The sequence below is a fragment of the Camellia sinensis genome, chromosome 6 (assembly GCF_055761805.1).
Source record: "Camellia sinensis isolate YWXY chromosome 6, ASM5576180v1, whole genome shotgun sequence".
NCBI classification, from domain to species: Eukaryota; Viridiplantae; Streptophyta; class Magnoliopsida; order Ericales; family Theaceae; genus Camellia; species Camellia sinensis.
Window position 1 is genome coordinate 102,736,427 of NC_138966.1, and position 20,130 is coordinate 102,756,556.

The following is a 20,130-nucleotide window of genomic DNA, read 5'->3' on the forward strand; positions in this document are numbered from 1 at the left end:
TTATTATACGGTATGAATTGGTGGAAAGCTGAGTTGGGCATATTCGGGTTTGTCTTAGAAATTCACAAATCAAAGGTTGAACGGGGAATCTTAGTCCGGTTTCTATTATTGATAGGAGGGTGAAAGGCACGTAGCCCGGTTTTCCCCGTGGAAAGGTATCTTGTTCGGCCAGAATAAGCTGGACGTCGTCAAGGATGTTGTAATCCCTTCGGAATTCGGCCAGGCCACCAGGGGTTTCTACCAAAAACCTATACTTCCCCATTTATTTTTTAAGTTATTGATAAATTAGTTCGGTCGCCAAATTGTGCTCAGTAGCTCGGTTGGGCGCGCAGTGGAGTGCCTGGGCAACCTAAGTCTGCAAAGTGGAAAACAAAGGGGTTAAGCACAGGTCATTGGACCATGCTACAAAATAAAAACAAGAATAGGAGTCCTACTTCGGGTGTGTGGGATGCTACAGGTTGTCTCGGTTTCAACAAGATGCTTAGTAGCTTGGATTAAGCAGGCGGTTCGATAGCTCGGTCTTGGCAAAGTGATTCGTTATTTCGGTTAAAGAAAAGGCTCAGTCAGATCGGTTAAGCCTCTAGGGGCAGCTTTCTGAGTTCAGTCTAAAAACTTAGAAAGCTGGCTTAGCCCCAAAGACCTAGCTCGGTCGAAAGATACTGTTTCAGTATGCTATGTTCGGACTTAGTTCAGTTCGATTACCTCGGCTAAGGTCTATCAAGAGGTGGTTTTGACTTACTGAAACTACTGGTACCAACATGGAGTGCTAGTTCGGTTAAAGTCTGATAGAAGGACATTGACTACAAACTACTTTTTAGTTCGATTATATGGTAATTGTGGATCAAACACTGTTTTATGGATTTCTTCATGAAGTTCATGAGGATCTTATGAAGTTTTTCCTAGAAAGCGCAAGATAAAACAAGAAAATGTGTTTTGCAAAAACACAAACAAATATGCTATGAATCAGAACAAGGACGAAAACAAACAAAAAGAGAACAGATTTGTGTTACTTACCAAGATAAGAGGAAGGAAAGGAAAGTAGAAAGCAGCCACGGACACGAGCTTCACAGTGGCAAAGTTGGAAGAACAATGGAGGCTCGAAGAGAGAGAGAAGGAAATGAATAGTAGTGTTAGTGATTCAAAAGAGAGTGAAAGAGTTTGTTTTGTGAAAAGAGAAGGGACAAAGGCGGGAACTGTTCAAAAAACACGAGATACGAAGACGGCGGGACAGCTGCCTTCAGCCAAATAAGAGCATGACACGTGTCCTTGGGGATAAGAAGCGATTCAGTTGCTGTGATTGAAGAGACGTTTTGACCGGACAAGCAGAGCCCGGAGTGAAATTAGCTCGGCTGGAAAGGCTTAAGAGTTTTAGCTCGGCTGGAAAGGCTTTAAACTTTAGCTCGGCTGATAGACAGGTAATCCCTATCATGTTGCGCAAATGGAATTAAGGGGCAATTGAGAGGGTAATTTATGTGAAAATTGGACCGAGCTGGGCAATGGGTCATTATGGCCCACAATACGAAGGGCTGAGTAAAAAGGCCGTAAAGTTACTCCGGCCCGAGAGAAGTATAAAGTTACTCCAGCCCGAGAGAAATGTAATGTTACTTCGGTCCGGAAGCGACTTAGAGTTAGGCCGGTTGGAAGACGCTTTGAAGTTAGACCGGTCTCAGAGTTAGCTCGGTCATGACGTATTGTGGTTAGACCGATTAGAACCTTGCTACTCGGTAGCTCGGTCTAACCACGCCATTCTTTGTAAATAACGAACTGAGATAAGGAGTAGTGAAAAGGAGAACCGAACTAGGACGGTTCGGTCTACTCTGTGGTTCGGCGTGATCATAATTACTTCGGTTATATTGGAGTTCGGTCATGATAAAAACCATCTCACTTGGTTTGAGCAGTGAGGGGGGTGTTGAAGGATAAGCATTGTCCTTCAGAAGCATGAATCCTAGGAGGACTCTGCATGGAGAAGTAAAAGTCCTACTAGGATTGTGCCACGCGAAACCTATAAAAGCTCACAAACATCACCTTTGGAGAGGTAACACAATTTTGCTTTCTGAATACACAGAGCTTTCGTCTATTGGTCAAGCTTACTGACTTAGGCATCGGAGAGGTTTCCGGCACACACTCGCCGGCTAGCTCACGTTTGTGTTTTCAGGGGATAAAGCGACGACGTTTGGAGGAGCGCAGACTTGATCAACAGGATTATACGAGAAGGTTTATTTCTTTCCCGTACAAAACTCGTTAACAGATTTTCTAACGTTGAATCCAACATTGAAATTAGGCTTTCCTTATAAGAACATATTCTTATGGAGTTTAAGATTATAATGGTGTTGCCAATCAATTAAAAATCCAGATGAATTTAGTAAAAACCTTTATCAGCTACTGTTTCAATGGTCTAATTTTCATTGTAACATTTTTCATTAACGGGTAATATTAATATCCCTATTATATTTAATAATTATTTGAGTTGAGGAGGTGAAAAGAAAAAAAAAAAAATATTACCATTAAAGTTGACCCATATAATTGTTCAGGTAGAAGTCCGTTTTTGAACCTAGGCAAAGAGTTGAATAATGTCATGTCCAGATGATCAACAAAGAACTTTCTACTCCGAATTGGCCGATGTTTCTATCCAAATGCTTCTCTTGGTTTCTTTTGACAGTTAGGTTAAAAGTTAATGTATTAATTTTTTAATTTTTTAATCACATCATTTATTTTTTTACATATTTTTTTAAAAATAAAAAAAATTGAAAAACAAACTTTTAACCTACTTTCTAAATTTTTATAAGTGCTTACTGTGCCCATGGCATATCAACCTCGCTGAGCAAAGGTAGGGGATATTTTGAATCCAGTGAGATGATTTGAACTATTTAATTTGTAAAGTTTTTTGAATAAGGTTTTTATGTAAAAATTAAAATTAATTGGATATTGATAATTACATGATTGAATCATACTTGTCTTAAAAAAATTAAAAAATGACAAATATGATCTAATTATATATTTACCGATATTCGATCAATATAATTTTTTATAAAAATAATTTATTCAATATCTTATAAAAGAAAAATGCTTGGGAGCACTAATTAGTGCTCCCACTAATTAGGTGGTAGTGGGTCCCGCCATTAATGATGTGATGTTTTGGTCTTGGAGTTGTATTTTTTTTATTATTTTTTTATTTTTTTAATGCATTAGTGCTATTAGTGGTGATATTTTTAGTGGGATGAATCATTGTTGCTTTTAAAAAACAAATAATTCAGATCATCTTACGAACCTAAAGTAGGCCCAACCTTTACTCAGAGTAAACACCCAGATCCTAATTCTCGCACATAATAATATGATTTTTATAATCTTTTTATTCCAAACAAAAACGAGCATCACCATAGCATAAATTTAAAAATAGTATACTTTGTTCTAAAGACTGACATATAGAGAGAAATAACAGACTATGATCTTTTCAATTGCACATGTAATGGGCTTACACTCATAGTGGTTTGCCATAAAGGAACATGGTAGGTAAGTTATGACATTTGTGATATTTATAATTAAATAATTTTTTGTCATAATTAAAAAAATTAATGTCTAATAATTAAATATTACATAAGGTATAATTAAATATTGAAAAATCTAGAAATCCCTTAGATGTAGATTTGTGATTATGTATCAATTTTAAGCAGAATATAACAATTACAATCAAACAATCAAGACAAAGAGACACAACGATTTAACGTGGAAAAAACCACAATTGGACACCTCCAACTGTAATCAAAAACCACGGCCAACAGCCACAAAACAATCCACTAAGAAGATTTAAAGGAATTACACAGGTATACTCTCAATTACCTAGCGAATCCACGCCTAATTGAACCAACCTCTATGTGTCTCTTCCAACCCCGTCTTCACCTCGGAATTGTCTTTACGATGAGTCACCCCAGAATCCACCAAAGCTTCAGGCTCGAATTCTTCAGAATCCACCGAAGAACAACTCTCTCTTTTGTAGAACAAAACACAACCTTTGATGTACTCTCTTTAAACCATGAGTTGAATACTCAATAAAACATCAAAGAAAACTAACAAAATATCCCCAGATATAATCCTTAAGAACCAAAAAGAAGATCTGGAGGAGTTCAATCAATCACCTAGTTTTGGGAGAAAACCAAGTATTTATAGAGAACTAAAAGTAATCCTAGATTTGGAAGAAAACAAACTTCTTGAGAAATCCGGATTCTGAGGTTCGCTCGAGCGAAGCTTTTCTGGCTCGAGCGAGCAGTGTATTTTTCATGATTTCTACTAGTGCCTTGGCTCGAGCGACGGATCCTTGGCTCGAGCGAGGAATACACTCTTTCAGGTTTTTGTATGGACGCAATCCTTGGCTCGAGCGCGCATTCCTTGGCTCGAGCAAGCAAGCCCTAGCTCGAGCGAGAATTCCTTGGCTCGAGCGAGCAACGACGGACATGCAATTTTGAATGCAATTTTGCATTTTGCTTCGGCCGCGAGCTGACCGGGCAGCTCGACCCCCGTAATAATCAGCGAAGTGGCAATCTTGAAAGCATTAACATCACAAACTTCTCTGCATGGTTCGATTCGGGTTTGGATTCGCATCTAATAAACTCATAGCCTCACTGAAATAAAAAGTGCGAAAATAAATACATCTGAAAGGAGTTTTGTCAAACGGGATTGCCAAGAATAAAACCTAACAAATATAATTTTTGTTATAATTAAAATAATAATCACAAATATCATAATTGAAACATATAGGGGGCATTTGGTACAGTTGTTAAAACAGATTAGAACTTATAACTTAATAGATTATACATTATAGCTTTAATCAGAAGCTGTTAATCTGTTTGGTATAACTATTAAATTATAGATTTAAATTGTTGTGTAGTGTTTGTTTAATAAACTGTAAAATAGTTTTTTATTATGTAATGTCTTTTTTGCCCTTATTAGATATAAAAATTGTTAACCTCTTTCATTTTCTTCATTTTTTTTTTTATTACATGCCAATTAATATAAAAATTGTGATTTATTTTTTCATTACAATAAAATGCACAACATCAATTAATTAAAAATTATGATTATTTTTTTTTCATTATAATACAAATTAATAATATAAAAATTGTTATTTTTTTTTTAATTTATTAGTAATTCATTACAATTAATATGAATTAATAATATAAAAATTGTGAAGTTTTTTAAATTTATTATTAATTCATCACAAATACAAATTGATTATTTTTAATTTTTAATTATTAATTCATTAATTAATAATATCATTTAATATCAATTAAAAATTGTTACAAATACAGCCGGTAGCCCTAGCCATCGTCGGCCGCCCCGTTCTGCTCTTTCTTCTCATCCTACCGCCAGTAGCCCTTTGCAAAACCGGAGTGAACACGGAGAGAGCTAGGGTTGATCGCAAAGAGAGAGAGAGAGAGAGAGAGAGAGAGAAGAGAGGCTTGTCGTTGATAGTGAAGCGAGAGAGAAAGACAACTAGGGTTGATCGCGATTGCGATCACGCCGCCAGAGAGGAGAAGAAGGGGTAAGGCCACGCCGTTCATCGTCGCGCTAGGGTTTCGCATCACGATGGTTTTAGATCGCGATGGGTTTCACGGCACAGCCAGAGAACAACGCCGGAGAGAGGGAAATGAGGAGAGAAAGAGAGAGAGCTCTAGTTCATATCGCTGGAAATCGCCTCTCTCTCACGATGGAAATCGCCTCTGGCGTTGGAAATCGCCACTCTGTCTCTCTCTCAAAGAATGAACAGTGATCTTTGTGGTTTATATAGTGGCAATTTGCTAATACTTCAAATTAGTGAAGGGCATTTAAATAATTTTGGATCTCCCTCTGCATAGTCCACTTGTGGAAGCAGCTCCCAACCATTTCTGCTTTTAGACTTTTTTATGTACGAAAAAAATCTATGGAAGCTGAAGCTATTGGCCTTAAGCTTAACCAAACACTTTGTATTAGCTTTTTAGAAGCCAAAAGTTATAATCTTTTCAAATTAAGCTAGACCAAACACCCCCACAGTACACGCCTCAAACTAATACCAACATATAATGAGTCATAATCAATCATAACTAATATCACAATATATCATGAATAATGTTTGGGACCACTAAAGTAGTAGCTCTAAAGTTGCACTAATGAGGTGGCATTGTTGTGGGTCCCACCTTGATGTAATATTTGGCCTTTGTTTTTTTTTTTTTTTTTTTTTTTTTTTTGCATAATGAGCTGGCATTAGTGTTCCTAAATTAGTGGTATGTATCACCACTGATAGATCATAAACGAAGATTACAAATATCATAATTGGAACATATAGTACACACCTCAAAATAGGTACTTTAAAAAAAAAAAAAAAAAAAAAATTCTCTACAAAAAAGTGTACTTTTTTTTCCATATATGTGTGTGTATAGCATGTGGGACCCATCAATGTTAGATTCATGTATAAAGAAATAAAGAGAGAGAATAAAATGTGTATATGAATGTTATATTGATATATTCAATCTATTGATGTTGTATTTAATGTTCAATTGAGCTCTCTCCTTTATAGAGGAGAGGGAGAACAAAAGGAACCTTACAAACCGAAAGAACCGAAAGCAAAAGCACAAACCAAACAACATTATTAAAGGTACATTATTAAAGGTTTGATAGCTAATATATATACTAATAGGGCATGGCTTTTGTCCAGTCCTTAATCAGACTGGACCGTGCTGTTGGGCCCGTGGGGGCTCACCACGGGTCCCGTTTTGATAATCTGAACCGTTTAATGTGTAGAACTCGTCGAGTACTATATAATTATTAAAAATCATGTTAATCAGATATCGATAGCTATGTGATCAAATCAGTTTTGTATAAAAAAAAATGGACGGTGAATAATTAACGGTTTGACAAAAATCTGTTTTGATCACATAGCTATCGATATCCGATCAACGTGATTTTTTACAGACATATAGTACTCGACGAGTTCTACACATTGAACGGTTCAGATTATCAAAACGGGACCCGTGATGGACCTCCACGAACCGAACAGTACGGTCCAGTCCGATTAAGGACTGGACAGAAGCCATTCCCATACTAATATAGACTAACAATCAACACAGAGTAAGAGAGAGAAAGAGAGTGACATTTGAGAAGGATCAAATGGCAACAAGCTCAACAAGACAACTACTAGCGTTTGTTTCTTTCTTTGTTATATGCCTTCTCTTTCAAATGGGAGAGTCACTCCCAGTTTCAAAATCAGAGCAGTGAATCTTGGAGGTTGGCTGGTTACAGAGGGATGGATCAAACCATCTCTCTTTGATGGCATCCCCAACAAAGATTTCTTGGTTTGTAAACATATACTTCTTACATGTTCTCTAATCTTGAACCTATGCTGTGTTTCGATCTTGAATTGGAGTCAGTATTTGCAAGATAAAATGAAAAAGCGACGAAAAATTAGTTTTTATTTTTATCCACTATTCCATTCCATTCCATTTTTCTTTTCTTTTTTTGTAAATTAAACACAACCATAGTTTGATTATGATAATCTTTGATGTTATTGATGTATTGTTATTCATTTTTCTCAACTTTTTGAAACTGACTTTGAAATTTCACTAGGATGGAACTGAGCTGCAATTCAAATCAGTAACAGTGGGAAAATACCTTTGCGCCGAACAGGGTGGAGGAACAATCATAGTTGCCAACAGGACCTCTGCTTCAGGCTGGGAAACATTCAAAGTAAGAAACCAATTAAAATAATTGTTTAATTATACGAGTCTCTGATCATCAAAAACCAACTTTGTTTATCTGTTTTTGTTTTGTGAAGTTGTGGAGGATCAATGAGACGACCTTTCAGTTTAGAGTGTTGAACAAACAGTTTATGGGACTAAATTACACAACTGGAAATGGGATTGATGTGGTTGCCATCGCGAACACGTCATCAGAAACGTTTCAGATTGTTAGAAATTCTGATGACTTGAGCCGGGTTCGGATTAAGGCACCCAATGGGTTCTTCTTACAGGTTAATCCCCCTCTTTGTTTTTTGTTTTTGTTTTATTTGTTGTTGTTTTCAAAGATTAATGTTTAAGGCATGCCATTCATTTTTAACCAGGTATATTTTGTAGAGGGGAATTGATGGGGTGTTTGGGAAGAAAAAAAAATAGCTCAGTTTAGGCTAAAAATCATAAAAAGACAAAATAGGCTAAAATAGCCAATAAGACAAAATATCACATCAAACCCATAATCATTTCACTTTTTCTCTCACAAGCATCACATCCAACCACAAAAAAATCCAATCATCTTCCCAAACACAAAAATTTTAGCCTATTAAAATAGCCAAAAACTAAAATAGCCTACTAAAATAACCACTTCCTAATCGAGGCCAACGTCTTTGAGAGACAAAAATCATAGGATGGGTTACAGAATTTTTAGTGTGGTGGTGTGCCGTGCCGTTTAATGGCACTTTGATCACTTAAGCATGGGTTTTTTATTATTATTATTATTATTTTAATTTTAAAAAAAAGGTTAAAAAGTTAATAGGATAAAATATCATATCTAAAAATCATAATTATTTTATTTTTCTCTCATAAAAATTAAAAAAGTCAAAAAGTCTATCTCAAACAAAACTTTTAATCCTAAATTAAAATAATCGAAAAGCTAAAAAATTAAAAATTCAACCAACATCCCAACAAAAACTTTTTTTTTTGGGGTTTTGGTTTTTTCTGTTTTAAATTTAAGGAAAATGCATGAGACCCCCCAATGGGGGTGCTAGGGGTCTCTTCTCATTGGCCCCAAATTTTTTTTTTGTTTTTTTTTTTCTAGCCAATGGCAGCTCCCCATGTGGCACTGAGGTCCCCAGCAGAGCCCTAAATTTAAATGGTCACATAGCCACACACATCGCACGTGCCCACCACCTAGTGGTTGGGAGAGTCTTTCAACCAATAATTATTAAATAGCTATTGACCCTGTTTGGTATAGCTTATTTTCAGCTTATTTCAACTTTTAACTTAATTTAAGCTATTTTGATGTGTTTGGTTCAGCTTAACAATACAACTTATAGTTTTTTGTAAGTAAAAAATCAACTTATTCTTTGAGTAGGAGAGGAGAAACTTAATTTATAAGTCAAAAATCAGCTTATGTTCACAGTTATAAGCTATAAGCTATTAAGGTATAGGCTATAATCATTTTCCCACAGCTCTACCAAACGGGGCCATTCTCTATGTAGACTCTTAACAGAAAATAAATCATAAAATACATCGGTGTCATTCTTGAATAATTATTAAATAGTTTCATATTACATTGTCTATTTAAATCTATTTTAGGAAGTGGGTTAAAAATGACTTTCCACCTTTTAACCCATTTTCTTCTTTCACAAAAAAGTTAAAAAAATTAAAAAGTAATTTTTAACTATCTTTCCAAAATACCCCTTAGTAATTTGTCTAAATGATGAAGTAAAATTTTTGAGTACAAATCTCAGAGTGATTTTTCCTAAATCAATCTTAAATTATTTTTCTATGGTTGAGATTTTTTTTAAGTGATTATCAATATTATTGTACTCTCAACTTAGTATTATTGTATCCTCAACTTTTATATAATTAAATCAAAAGTGATACAGACCCCCACCTCCCTACATACACGTGGGGGTCAACGAGAGGAGGACGAAAAAAAAAATAAAAAAAATTAGACCAATCAGCATTCACTGGAGGTGGTGGGGTCACTCCCAGTGGGGGGTCTCACTCATTTTTGTAATTAAATCTCAACCATTCAAAAAAGCATATAAAATTACTCTACGCAAAATTATTTTAAAAGATCCAGATTGAACTTTTTTTTACGAATGGTATGATTAAGAGACAAAGACTGATATTCTTAGAGTGTATTTCACATTTGTCGGAAGTACAACGTAGATAGTGTATTACACGACTGTTACGACTGTCTTACATAACAGGCAACAGACATGCGTGACACTAATTAGACAGACATGTGTGACACTAATTAGACACTCTTAACTAATTCGTCAAACTAAACCGTGGCTCAAGAGGTGATTGCATAAGTTAGAAAAAAAAAAAAAGAAAATAAGAGAAGAAATTATCATTTTTCTGACTTTTGTTTGAATAAATAGGAGAGAAAAGATAATAAGAAAAGATAATATAATTATTTCTCTTATTTTGTTTGGTTATTACGTACATTCCAGACAAAAAACCAAAAACAAAAAACAAAACAAAATAAAACAAAAAAAAGAAACTATTTAATATTATATTACCAAAACAACCTTTATTTATTTATATTTCTTTGATATCTAAAGGGACATTTACGGTATTATAAAAAAAAAGTAGCGACTAGTTTTTTGTTTTTGTTTTTGTCTCCTTCCAACATCTCCACTTTTAGAGAGATTCAAAATGAAGGTTATAAAATAATTGAGTTTCTCTCTATTTTTTCTCATTTCACTTAATTTATCTCATTTCTAGTTATTCAATATAGTTGAAGTGTGCACAAACTGACCTAAACACACAATTATAAAAAATAAACAAGTGATATGAATCGAGAGATATGCATTTTATTTTTCTTTTCTTCCTATATCACCCAATCCAAACGAATTGTTAAGGCTGTATTATGAGAAAGAGGAGTTTTATCTATATTAAAATTTAAATCTTTTATCTACTGATGAAACATAATAGTTTTGATTAACTCTATTAGATTCAAATGAATCTTTCATATTCTCAAATTTTGAACACTTTTTTTAATATATATTTTTTAATATATTAATGCAATGTATGAGCATTAAAAATGCAAAACATAAACTCTCTCATATTATGAATTTTTAGGTAAAAACAGAGGAACGTATGGCAGCTGATTCAAAAGGAGATGGTGGCTGGGGAGATAGCGATCCATCTGTTTTTATTATGACAATAAGCAGGAGATTGCAAGGAGAGTATCAATTAACACATGGCTATGGACCACTCAAGGCATCGCAAGTTATGAGGGTAAGATGCTCTAGCGAGTTACAAGTTATTCTTTTTTCACTAATTGATTGAATTTGACTGAAGGACATCATAGGTTCACGTAGTTGAGAGATTTTGATTTCATGATTAAGGACTGTACAGTAATCTTAATAATTCTTTACATTAAACCCACTAAAACTGATAATGGCATGGCAATTTATCGAAAATTAAAGTAGGATTTTGATGATGCGTTGTTCTCGCATCCTTTGAGATGGATATCTCCGTTTCTTGCAAGAAACAGAGAGAATTCAAACCATGTCTATATTAAAATAGAATTGAAATTGAATATCAAGGGCTATGAATGAGGATTAAAATACAATTAACAAAAGTTTATTGTTGAAATTAAGAGTTTGTTTGGTTGTTTTTTCATTTTTCATTTTCCAAAAACACAATTTTTTTCCTTTTTCTTTTTCACAAACAGCACAACTTTTAGGAAAAGTAAAAAAATTGCTTTCTCACTAAGTGAATTTTTTTTTTCTTTCTTTAAACTTTTCGTTTTTTCTTTTGAAAAATATGAAAAACAAAAAAGAAGAAATCAAATCACACCCAAAGAAGCCATATTTATTTTTGGAACTGAGTAAACAAATGAACGAAATCAAAATTTATATTTTATATGAAAAGAAAAATTGATGGATTTCAGGAGCATTGGAGGACATTCATAGTTGAAGAAGACTTCAAGTTCATATCAAAGAATGGAATAAATGCAGTGAGAATTCCAGTAGGGTGGTGGATTGCCAGTGATCCAAAACCTCCACACCCTTACATTGGGGGATCTTTGAAAGCCTTGGACCATGCCTTCCTATGGTCTAGGTATGTACTTTTTTTCTTTTATTTTTATTTTTTAAAAAATAAATCCTGCAAAGTAAATCTGGATGCACATAGTTATTGATAAATTATGTGTATCAATAAGACTAAATGTGTAATGAAAATTATTAAATTCAAACACAATACTAAAAAGAATCAAACCTAAAATGTTTAGATTCTAGTGCAGATAGATTTTTCACTCAAATACTTGCATTCCTCACTAACCTCAAACAATTCGTTTGGGGACTAAATATTTTAACTAAAAAGTCATTATAATCATAATTTTCTTTACTTTTTTACATCTTTTTTTTTTTGAAAATATCAAAAAGTTACTAAAACAATCTGTTTCCAAACAATTGTGGCTTAAAAGTCAATGTATTGACTAAAAAAATTTATTTTATAAAAAAAATCTTAATTCAATTGATGAAATCATTTTTGGTTTGAAAAAATCACTTACTTTGAAAACAAATTTTCATTCATTTCTCGTTCCCCCAGCCTTTTTAGGCCACAACTCACCTTTGACCACTAGTAATCACCTCCCATCAAGATTCACTTCTGGCCGCGGCCAACCTCCTCACTTTTTTTCAATATAAGTTTTTGAAAACATGTTTGTGCTGAACATGTTATTTTTTCTATTCTCACAAAAAATAAACTTAAATATGTTTAATAACTTGGTGTTATTTTGCTTGCAGAAACTATGGCATTAAGGTTATCATTGACCTACATGCTGCACCAGGTTCTCAAAATGGTTTTGAGCATAGAGATGGATTTCAAGAATGGGGATTATTTGACCAAAATATACAACAGACAGTTGACGTTATAGACTTCTTAACTGCCAGGTACAAGCATACAATCACATGTTTTGCGTATATTGCATTTTGTGCCATTATAAGTATGAAATAGTGCATCTCCAACTGATCATGTTATTTTAATCATGTTAATATCATATTTTCGCATGTTATAGTGTCAGAAGATTATAACCGCGAGACACTTTCCAGTGCATATATTATTTTTTAGCATGATTTCAATTTCAACCATACGGTAAGATCATGTGTACCTAATCATATGTATTCGCAACCTTTTAAATTAAAATTAATTAAAAATTTTGTAATCCAATAATTAATATTTTAAAATTTGCAATTTATTATCTTAATTCAAACTTTAAATTAAATAAAATTTGATAGCAAGTATTTTTTGAAAAAAAATGCTTATAATATACTGGTTGGTGTTTTTAATTTATTAAGTTTATTGAATTTAATTTGACTCAAATTGCACTTTATTTTCCATTATTCCAATTTAAACAATATTAACACTAAATTTCAAATTTCATTTTCAATTTAGTCATTCCATTTAAATTAGACATTAAAATAAATTATTTTTAACACATGTCACTTACATAAGGAGTACATGTATAAAAACTTAGGGTTTACATTGTTTAAATTGAAATAAATATCAGATTGATGTTTGAGTCAAACTATAAGTTAAAAAATGTAATTTCTACTTATATAAAAAAATACATGACATAGTATTTTTTTGGGACAATATAATAAATTTTAAGAAGTCAATGGTTAAATAAGATTTCCTTTAAAAACCAAATTATTGGTTTAAAAAATTCATTTTGTTAAAAAAAAAAAAAAAAAAAAACTAACTTGGTTAACAAACCTATTTGTTACCTAAAAGGACACTTTAACCATTCTAAAAAACATTAAAAAATAATAATAATAATTTTAAGATTAAGCCAAATAAATTAATTTTTTTGTAAACTTATTTTTAATGAGCAAACTATTTAATTAACTCTTAAAAAAGCCTAATTTAACACGATGTTAGAATGTAATTTTGTTTTGTTTTTCTATTTTTATTTTTTAATGTTCATCATGTGTCCGATTGGAGTTGCTCTAACAATTTAACTTTCACACACACGCGAAAAAGGGGCAAAATTCACCTCATTAAAGTTTGAAAAAAAATACAATCAAATTATATTTTTGATATAAGAATTAGATTTTTTCCAGTTCACTATGGATTAGACCATGTTGTTTGGCTTAGTGAGGTCTATTATACGTCTCATCTATTATCGACAAAAATAAAAATAAAAAAGGTCAATTCGACAATTATAATTACGTTACTTTATTGTATGTCTCTAAAAAAATAAATGATTTAATTTTCAAATAATATTTGTCATTCATTTTTTTACGTGGGGTTGTTTGGGATGATCTAAATAAGTGCACTTCTTGACTTTTTACGAAAAGATATGCAAAAAATAGAGAGGTGATGTGACCAAAAAAAGATACGAAGATAAAAAGTGTGCTTATATAGTACACATAAAATAATGTGGCTATGGTTATTGAATCAACTTAATTCTTTTGGTCGATGATCTACACGTTATGGTTTAAAAATGAATAGTTTGAATCATCGAAATAAGATCAGTGGTGGACTGCGCATGTCCAAACAACTTGATCCAAAATCTACTAACATCTCTTTTAATAAAGTTAAATTGACTGAAACTAATGTAAATAATTGTTAAATCAACTCCAATCAAATTCACACAAATTATTGTTTTTTGATTGTTATATGACCTTATAGATATGCTAACAACCCAAGCCTTTATGCTGTTGAGCTGATCAACGAGCCTTTAGCACCTGGAGCATCACTAGATAGCATAATCAAGTACTATAAAGCTGGTTATGAAGTTGTTCGAAAGTACTCCAAAACAGCTTATGTGGTTATGTCAAACCAGTTAGGACAAGCTGATCCTAAAGAACTCTTTCCTCTTGCTAGTGGTTTAGAGAGGACAGTGATTGATGTACATTACTACAACCTCTTCTCTGATGTTTTTAACAACATGACTGTCCAACAAAACATCAACTTCATCAACACCAACCGAACAGCTGATTTGAATCTGGTTACTACATCAAATGGGCCTCTCACTTTTGTGGGTAATGTTCCTAATGTTCTTTCGTATAATTTCAGTTATTATATTTGGCAATCAAACTCATGCAGCTCTAATGCAATTTTTTTTTTAATTTTTTTTTTTAAATTTGCTAGCGTGTTTGATAATGTTTTATGTTTATAGTTTTCTATTTTTTATTTTTTTATTTATATTTATAAATTTTTTTTATAAATTATAAACAAAAACTTGTTTAATATCTATTTTCATTTTCAAAAACTTATAAACATTTTATAAATTCTTTTAACAGCTTCCTCCCACTAATAGTAACCACCTCCTTTCACCAACTTTGGCTGTTAGTCACCACCTTTGACGTTCGGTTACCATCTTCGATTGTCAGCAACCATTCATGGCCATCACCAACCACCAAGGATCCTCTAGAGTGAAATTTTCCTAAAATTTCCTAGAGTGCTATATTGTGTGGTTGAGATTTACTTACAAGTCACATCAGAAAAATTGATGTGACTTGCCAGTAAATCTCAACCACACAATATAGCACTCTAGGAAACTTTAGGAAAAAATCACTCTAGAGGATCCTTGCTCATCACCAACACCCTCCAACGGACAGGAACACCCTTCCAAGGGTGCATTTCCAGCAATTGATAACCACTTTCAATCATCATCTCCGAGCATCGTCAACCATTTTGAGCCAACCTCTTCACTTGTTTTAAAAAAAAGACAGTTCTAAAACATACGTACCAAATATGTTTTATGTTCACCTTTACTAAAAATAAACTGTAAACATTTTCGTAAATGTTACCAGTATATGTCAAATTGTCAATAGAACTTGTTTGGTCTTTTCATTTACTAGAAAATGAATGAACCTTTTGTTTGAATTTGCAGGGGAATGGGTTGCAGAATGGAAGGTAAGTCGGGCCACGAGAGAGGATTACCAAAAGTTTGCTGATGCCCAATTGCAAGTGCATGGGCGGGCCACCTTCGGCTGGGCTTATTGGACCCTCAAGAATGTCAACAACCATTGGAGTCTTCAATGGATGATCCAGAATGGTTATATCAAACTCTAGATTTTAGTACTGCTTGCTTGTAATTCTCAATATTTTAACCACCCTTAAAAAAAAAAAAAAAAAAAAAAAAAAAAAAAAAAAAAATGTAAGGTTTTTTGAAAAAAAATAATATTTGTAGTTTGCTAAATTAAAATGACCAATCAGCTATTTAATTAATGAAATCAATAAAGAAAAAAAAAAGTATAACTTTAACTTTCCCAAATTTTCTAAAACAATGTCGATAAATTCTTATTAACGCCGGATCTTCTGCCCCAATTCACTACCTTAGCTTTCTTTTTCATTTTCCATGTGTTGCCACTTTCGTTATTGCATAAAACTATTCTTCATTTCGTCACTATATGTTGACGGAACTAGAACTTGAAAAGCATATTCTCTCACTAAAAATACATTCAAATAATTGTCCCTTGCAACTTGACATAGGGACTTTTTGTAACAAGTTTTAGGGGTGATTATAGCTTATTTTGATTTGAGAGTCTATATCAGATTATTTAGTACAACTTCTGCTTATAGGTTATTAGGCAAAAATAACTTAAATAAGCTAAAAAAAAGTAATTATTTGAAAGTTGGGACAGAGATACTTTTAGCTTCTATTTTCTGATTATCAACTTTTAAGTTAGGAAAAACTCCACCAAACAGGACAATAGACATTTGCAAAATTATAGTATCAATCCTGTGGCAGCATATTTTGTGAATGATAACACGTGGCCAAGGTAGCACCGGAGTGTCAGTCGAGGTGTCACGTGTATTGGTCATGTTGCTGAGGTTATCTTGGATAAGTCAAGGTTATCTGCGGAGATATCGGAATCCGAGATAAGCGGATAAGGGACAAGAGTCCTAGATTGAGGGAGGATCTCAGTCTGGATAAAGATAAAGTTCTTAGGGAGTTTATCTCTATCTAGTTGAGAGTCCCAGATAAGCATTGAGCTAGAGTCCATTGAAACTAGGCTTCTACAGTGATTAGGTTAGTGCTGGCTATAAAAATAAGGCACCCTCGTGGGTCTAAGGTACGTTTTTTGTATTCTGGCTTTGTGAGTTAAGCACTATTTGCTATCTTTGAGAGATAAACTGAGTACTGACTTGATCGTCGGAGTGTCCCCTGGTGGACGAACCACCGTTGGAGCCTTATCTTTCTGTGACAGGTTGTTCAGGAGTAATTTATTCTACCTGTGCACTCCAGCTGAGTTCCCTGTTTGGCAGTGTGGTCGGAAATCAGTACCCACAATTTGGCGCCATCTGTGGGAAGCAAAAGGAGAATAGATGGCCAACAACGGGTAGAAAGAAAAGATTGGGGGCGACATCCCTAGTGGAAGTGGTAAAAATGCCGATCCAAACGTAGATGACAATTGTAACGAAGAAACTCGAGATAAGAATCCCAGAGAAAAAGATTTCGACTAAAAGGGAGACGTACCAAAGAAAGTGTGTTAGGGCAGGTATTACAATGAAAGTGACCTCCAGGTATGGAAAGATAGATGCCTAAGGAGGGATGGCGAGATGAGGGGGATGGCAAACAAATTGGCAGACCTGCAATCGATTGTCAATTTCATGATGCAGAACAACGTCATGTAGCCACCATTCCCATTAGAGGACACGCCGATTCCAGCGGCCAAGCACGATGCCCAGAAAGAGGGACATAAAGCAATCCCTGCAGTCCCTCAGCATGACAGGACAAGAGAGCATTCGCATCAGCCTTCACGGGAGGTCAGGTGAGGAGAATCGATGAGAGGAAAGTCTCAAAAGACACATTGTGCCAAAGAAACCTACGTCAAAAAACATTGGCATATTCAAGGGAAGGAGCTTTGTTTTGACCCGATGAATGGAGGGAGGTCCAAGAAGACTAATAACGACACCGGGGAGCAACGTACCAAAAAGGTTAAAATCCATTGATAGCCGAGCTCCTAGACGGACTAAGGAGGATTTGAGGGATTACCTCCAGAGGAAGCGACAAGATGCTGAGGTAACATCTCCGGTCAAGCCGAGAACGTCGTTCTCAATAGAATTGGACAAGTTTGAGGCCCCGAAAAGGTTCCACATGTCGAGATTCTAGATATACGATGATAAGTCTGAATCCCAACTTTCATGTCGGCTTATATTTGAACTCAATGGCACTGTATACCGAGAACGAGTTGTTGCTTTGCAAGGTGTTCCCCTCATTCTTTGGGAAAATTGCATGAGATTGATTTCACAAGTTGCCGAAAGGAATTGTGAAAAGTTAGAAAGGCTTACCCGAGATGTTTGTATCCAGCTTTGTTACAAACAAATTGCACCTGTTGAGGGTAGACTCGCTGATGGCTTTAAGAATTGGCGATGATGAAAGCCTCAGGGCTTATGCCAAAAGGTATTATGAGGTATTTAACCGAATACCAGGGTGCAACCAAGAGGTGGCGGTCGTATCTTTTAAGAACGGCCTGAACGATGACTGTCTGCTTCGAAAGTCGTTGGCAAAGACACTGCCAAAAAGTATGGAGGAACTTATGGCCAGAATCGAGAAATATGGGAGAGTAGAGGAAGACACGCCAGGAACAAAGGCGTCAAAGCAAGGAAAGAGGAATGGCTCGCCGAAACGAGGCCGAGGTAATACAAACTTTAACAGACAAGAAATGAGACTGAGGGCTGCACAGGCAGTCACCACAGTGTTTCGGATCCCGATTTACAAAGTCCTGGAAAGGATTAGGAATCAGCCTTACTATAGAGCACCAAAGAAGATCCCTGGCGAATTTATGGGAAGAAGCCTGGGGAAGCACTGTGCCTACCACAATGAGGATGTGCACCTGACTCAGGGATGTAGAGCCCTAAAGACACATTGTGAAGACCTGGTAAGACAGGGTCACTTAAGGGACCGGGTAGATGAGGCCAGAACAAGGGAAGAGTAAGCAAGGCTGCTTCAGGCACCGGCAGCACCACCTCCACCAGCACCACAACTGCAAGTAGCCTCAAGTGATTAATGTGATTCACTCGAAGGTCAATGAGAACGAGGTACGTGGGGAGACTCAAAGGGTAAAACACTTATAACATGTGTATCAGGTCCAGCAAAAGAGGCCTAGGGCAGACAAGTACCATGGACCAATGGTCTTTTTTACTGAAGCCTACTTAGACATGGTGTAGCATCCACACAATGATGCTCTGGTGATATCCTTGAAGATTAGAGAGTGCCAGGTTAGGCTCATTCTGGTTGACCAAGGTAGCTCTTATGACATTATGTATGTCAGATGTTATAAGGAGCTCAGCCTTCACTAAGATAATTTGAAGCAGTCCAATAGTCCAATGGTCGGGTTCAATGGAATGCTGATACGGCCCCTGGGAGGAATAAGTTTGGAGGTGCAGGCCGGCACCAAGAATGTAAGCACAGAGTTCACAGTAATTAACACCCCCTCCTCTTACAATGTTATCTTAGGAAGGCCATGGTTGCACGCAATGAGGGCTGTTTCCTTAAGACTACACCAGCTGTTATGGTTTCCAACAGAGCATGGAATTGAGGAGGTCAAAGGGGATCAGGTGCAGACAAAAAATTGCTCCATGGCAGCAATGAAATCCACTTGCAACGTGCGAGAGGCAGCAGAGACCGTAGAGATTAAGGACGAGGACATGGAGGTCCTGGATGACGCCAGCAAAGAGCCGACCGACAAAAGCGAGGAAGCCTTGAAGAAAATTCTGGTTCAACAAGGGGATGGAGAGCGTTTTTTCCTCCGTGGCTCAGGTTTGGCCGAGGAAGAGGAGAGGGAGTTAGAAGCATTTTTGCGAGCAAACATAGAGATGTTTGCCTGGACGCCATACGAAACGTCTAACATTGACCCTGAGGTTACATGCCGCAGACTGAACGTAAACAGGTCGGCAAAACCCATCAATCAGAGAGCGAGGAAGCCGGCGTTGGTTCATGTGGAGGCAGTAGAGGAGGAAGTGGACAAATTATTAGAGGCCAAAGCCATCTGAGAGGTAAACTACCCTACCTGGCTGTCCAATACCGTGGTTGTAAAAAAGAAGAATGAGAAGTGGAGGGTCTGCGTGGACTATACTAGCCTGAATAAGGTTTGCCCTAAAGATAGTTTTCCACTCCCCAAGATCGATCAATTAGTGGATACCATTTCAGGACATGAAAGGATGAGCTTCCTGGACGCTTATAGGGGGTACTATCAGATAGCAATGTACCCCTTCCAAAAGGGCTGTATTGCTATAGAGTGATGCCTTTCGATTTGAAAAATACAGGAGCAATATACTAGAGGTTAGTGAGTAACCAAGATGTTCAGACATCAGATTGGCAAAACAGTGGAAGTATATATCGACAACATGGTCATGAAGACCAAGGAACCTAAGGGTCATCTGGCCGACTTGAAGGCAGTGTTCGACATCCTTAGAACATATCGGCTCCAACTCAATGCTTTGAAATGTG

General features: G+C 35.4%; 2 protein-coding genes across 2 annotated transcripts; both read left to right on the forward strand.

Moving 5' to 3' along the window:
* The first annotated feature begins 7,072 nt into the window (after nucleotides 1-7,072).
* LOC114306520 (putative glucan 1,3-beta-glucosidase A) lies at nucleotides 7,073-15,943 on the forward strand. Its single transcript, XM_082874333.1, has 8 exons — nucleotides 7,073-7,322; nucleotides 7,594-7,713; nucleotides 7,802-7,996; nucleotides 10,797-10,955; nucleotides 11,614-11,783; nucleotides 12,470-12,616; nucleotides 14,358-14,710; nucleotides 15,565-15,943. The coding sequence occupies exons 1-8, from the start codon at nucleotides 7,191-7,193 to the stop codon at nucleotides 15,744-15,746; spliced, it is 1,458 nt and encodes a 485-aa protein (XP_082730459.1). The 5' UTR covers nucleotides 7,073-7,190; the 3' UTR covers nucleotides 15,747-15,943.
* A 3,064-nt stretch (nucleotides 15,944-19,007) lies between these two features.
* Nucleotides 19,008-19,673, forward strand: LOC145793457 (uncharacterized). The gene has a single exon (XM_082876287.1). The coding sequence runs from the start codon at nucleotides 19,008-19,010 to the stop codon at nucleotides 19,671-19,673; it is 666 nt and encodes a 221-aa protein (XP_082732413.1).
* Nucleotides 19,674-20,130: the final 457 nt, after the last annotated feature.

What these genes read in the sequence shown, in the direction of transcription:
- LOC114306520 (XM_082874333.1), top strand. Translation starts at nt 7,191, where the DNA reads ATGCCTTCTCTTTCAAATGGGAGAGTCACTCCCAGTTTCAAAATCAGA. An exon ending in CCAATGGGTTCTTCTTACAG is followed by an intron (nt 7,997 to 10,796) that starts GTTAATCCCCCT and finishes ATGAATTTTTAG; the next exon opens with GTAAAAACAGAGGAACGTAT. An exon ending in TGGGCCTCTCACTTTTGTGG is followed by an intron (nt 14,711 to 15,564) that starts GTAATGTTCCTA and finishes TTGAATTTGCAG; the next exon opens with GGGAATGGGTTGCAGAATGG.
- LOC145793457 (XM_082876287.1), top strand. Translation starts at nt 19,008, where the DNA reads ATGGTCGGGTTCAATGGAATGCTGATACGGCCCCTGGGAGGAATAAGT.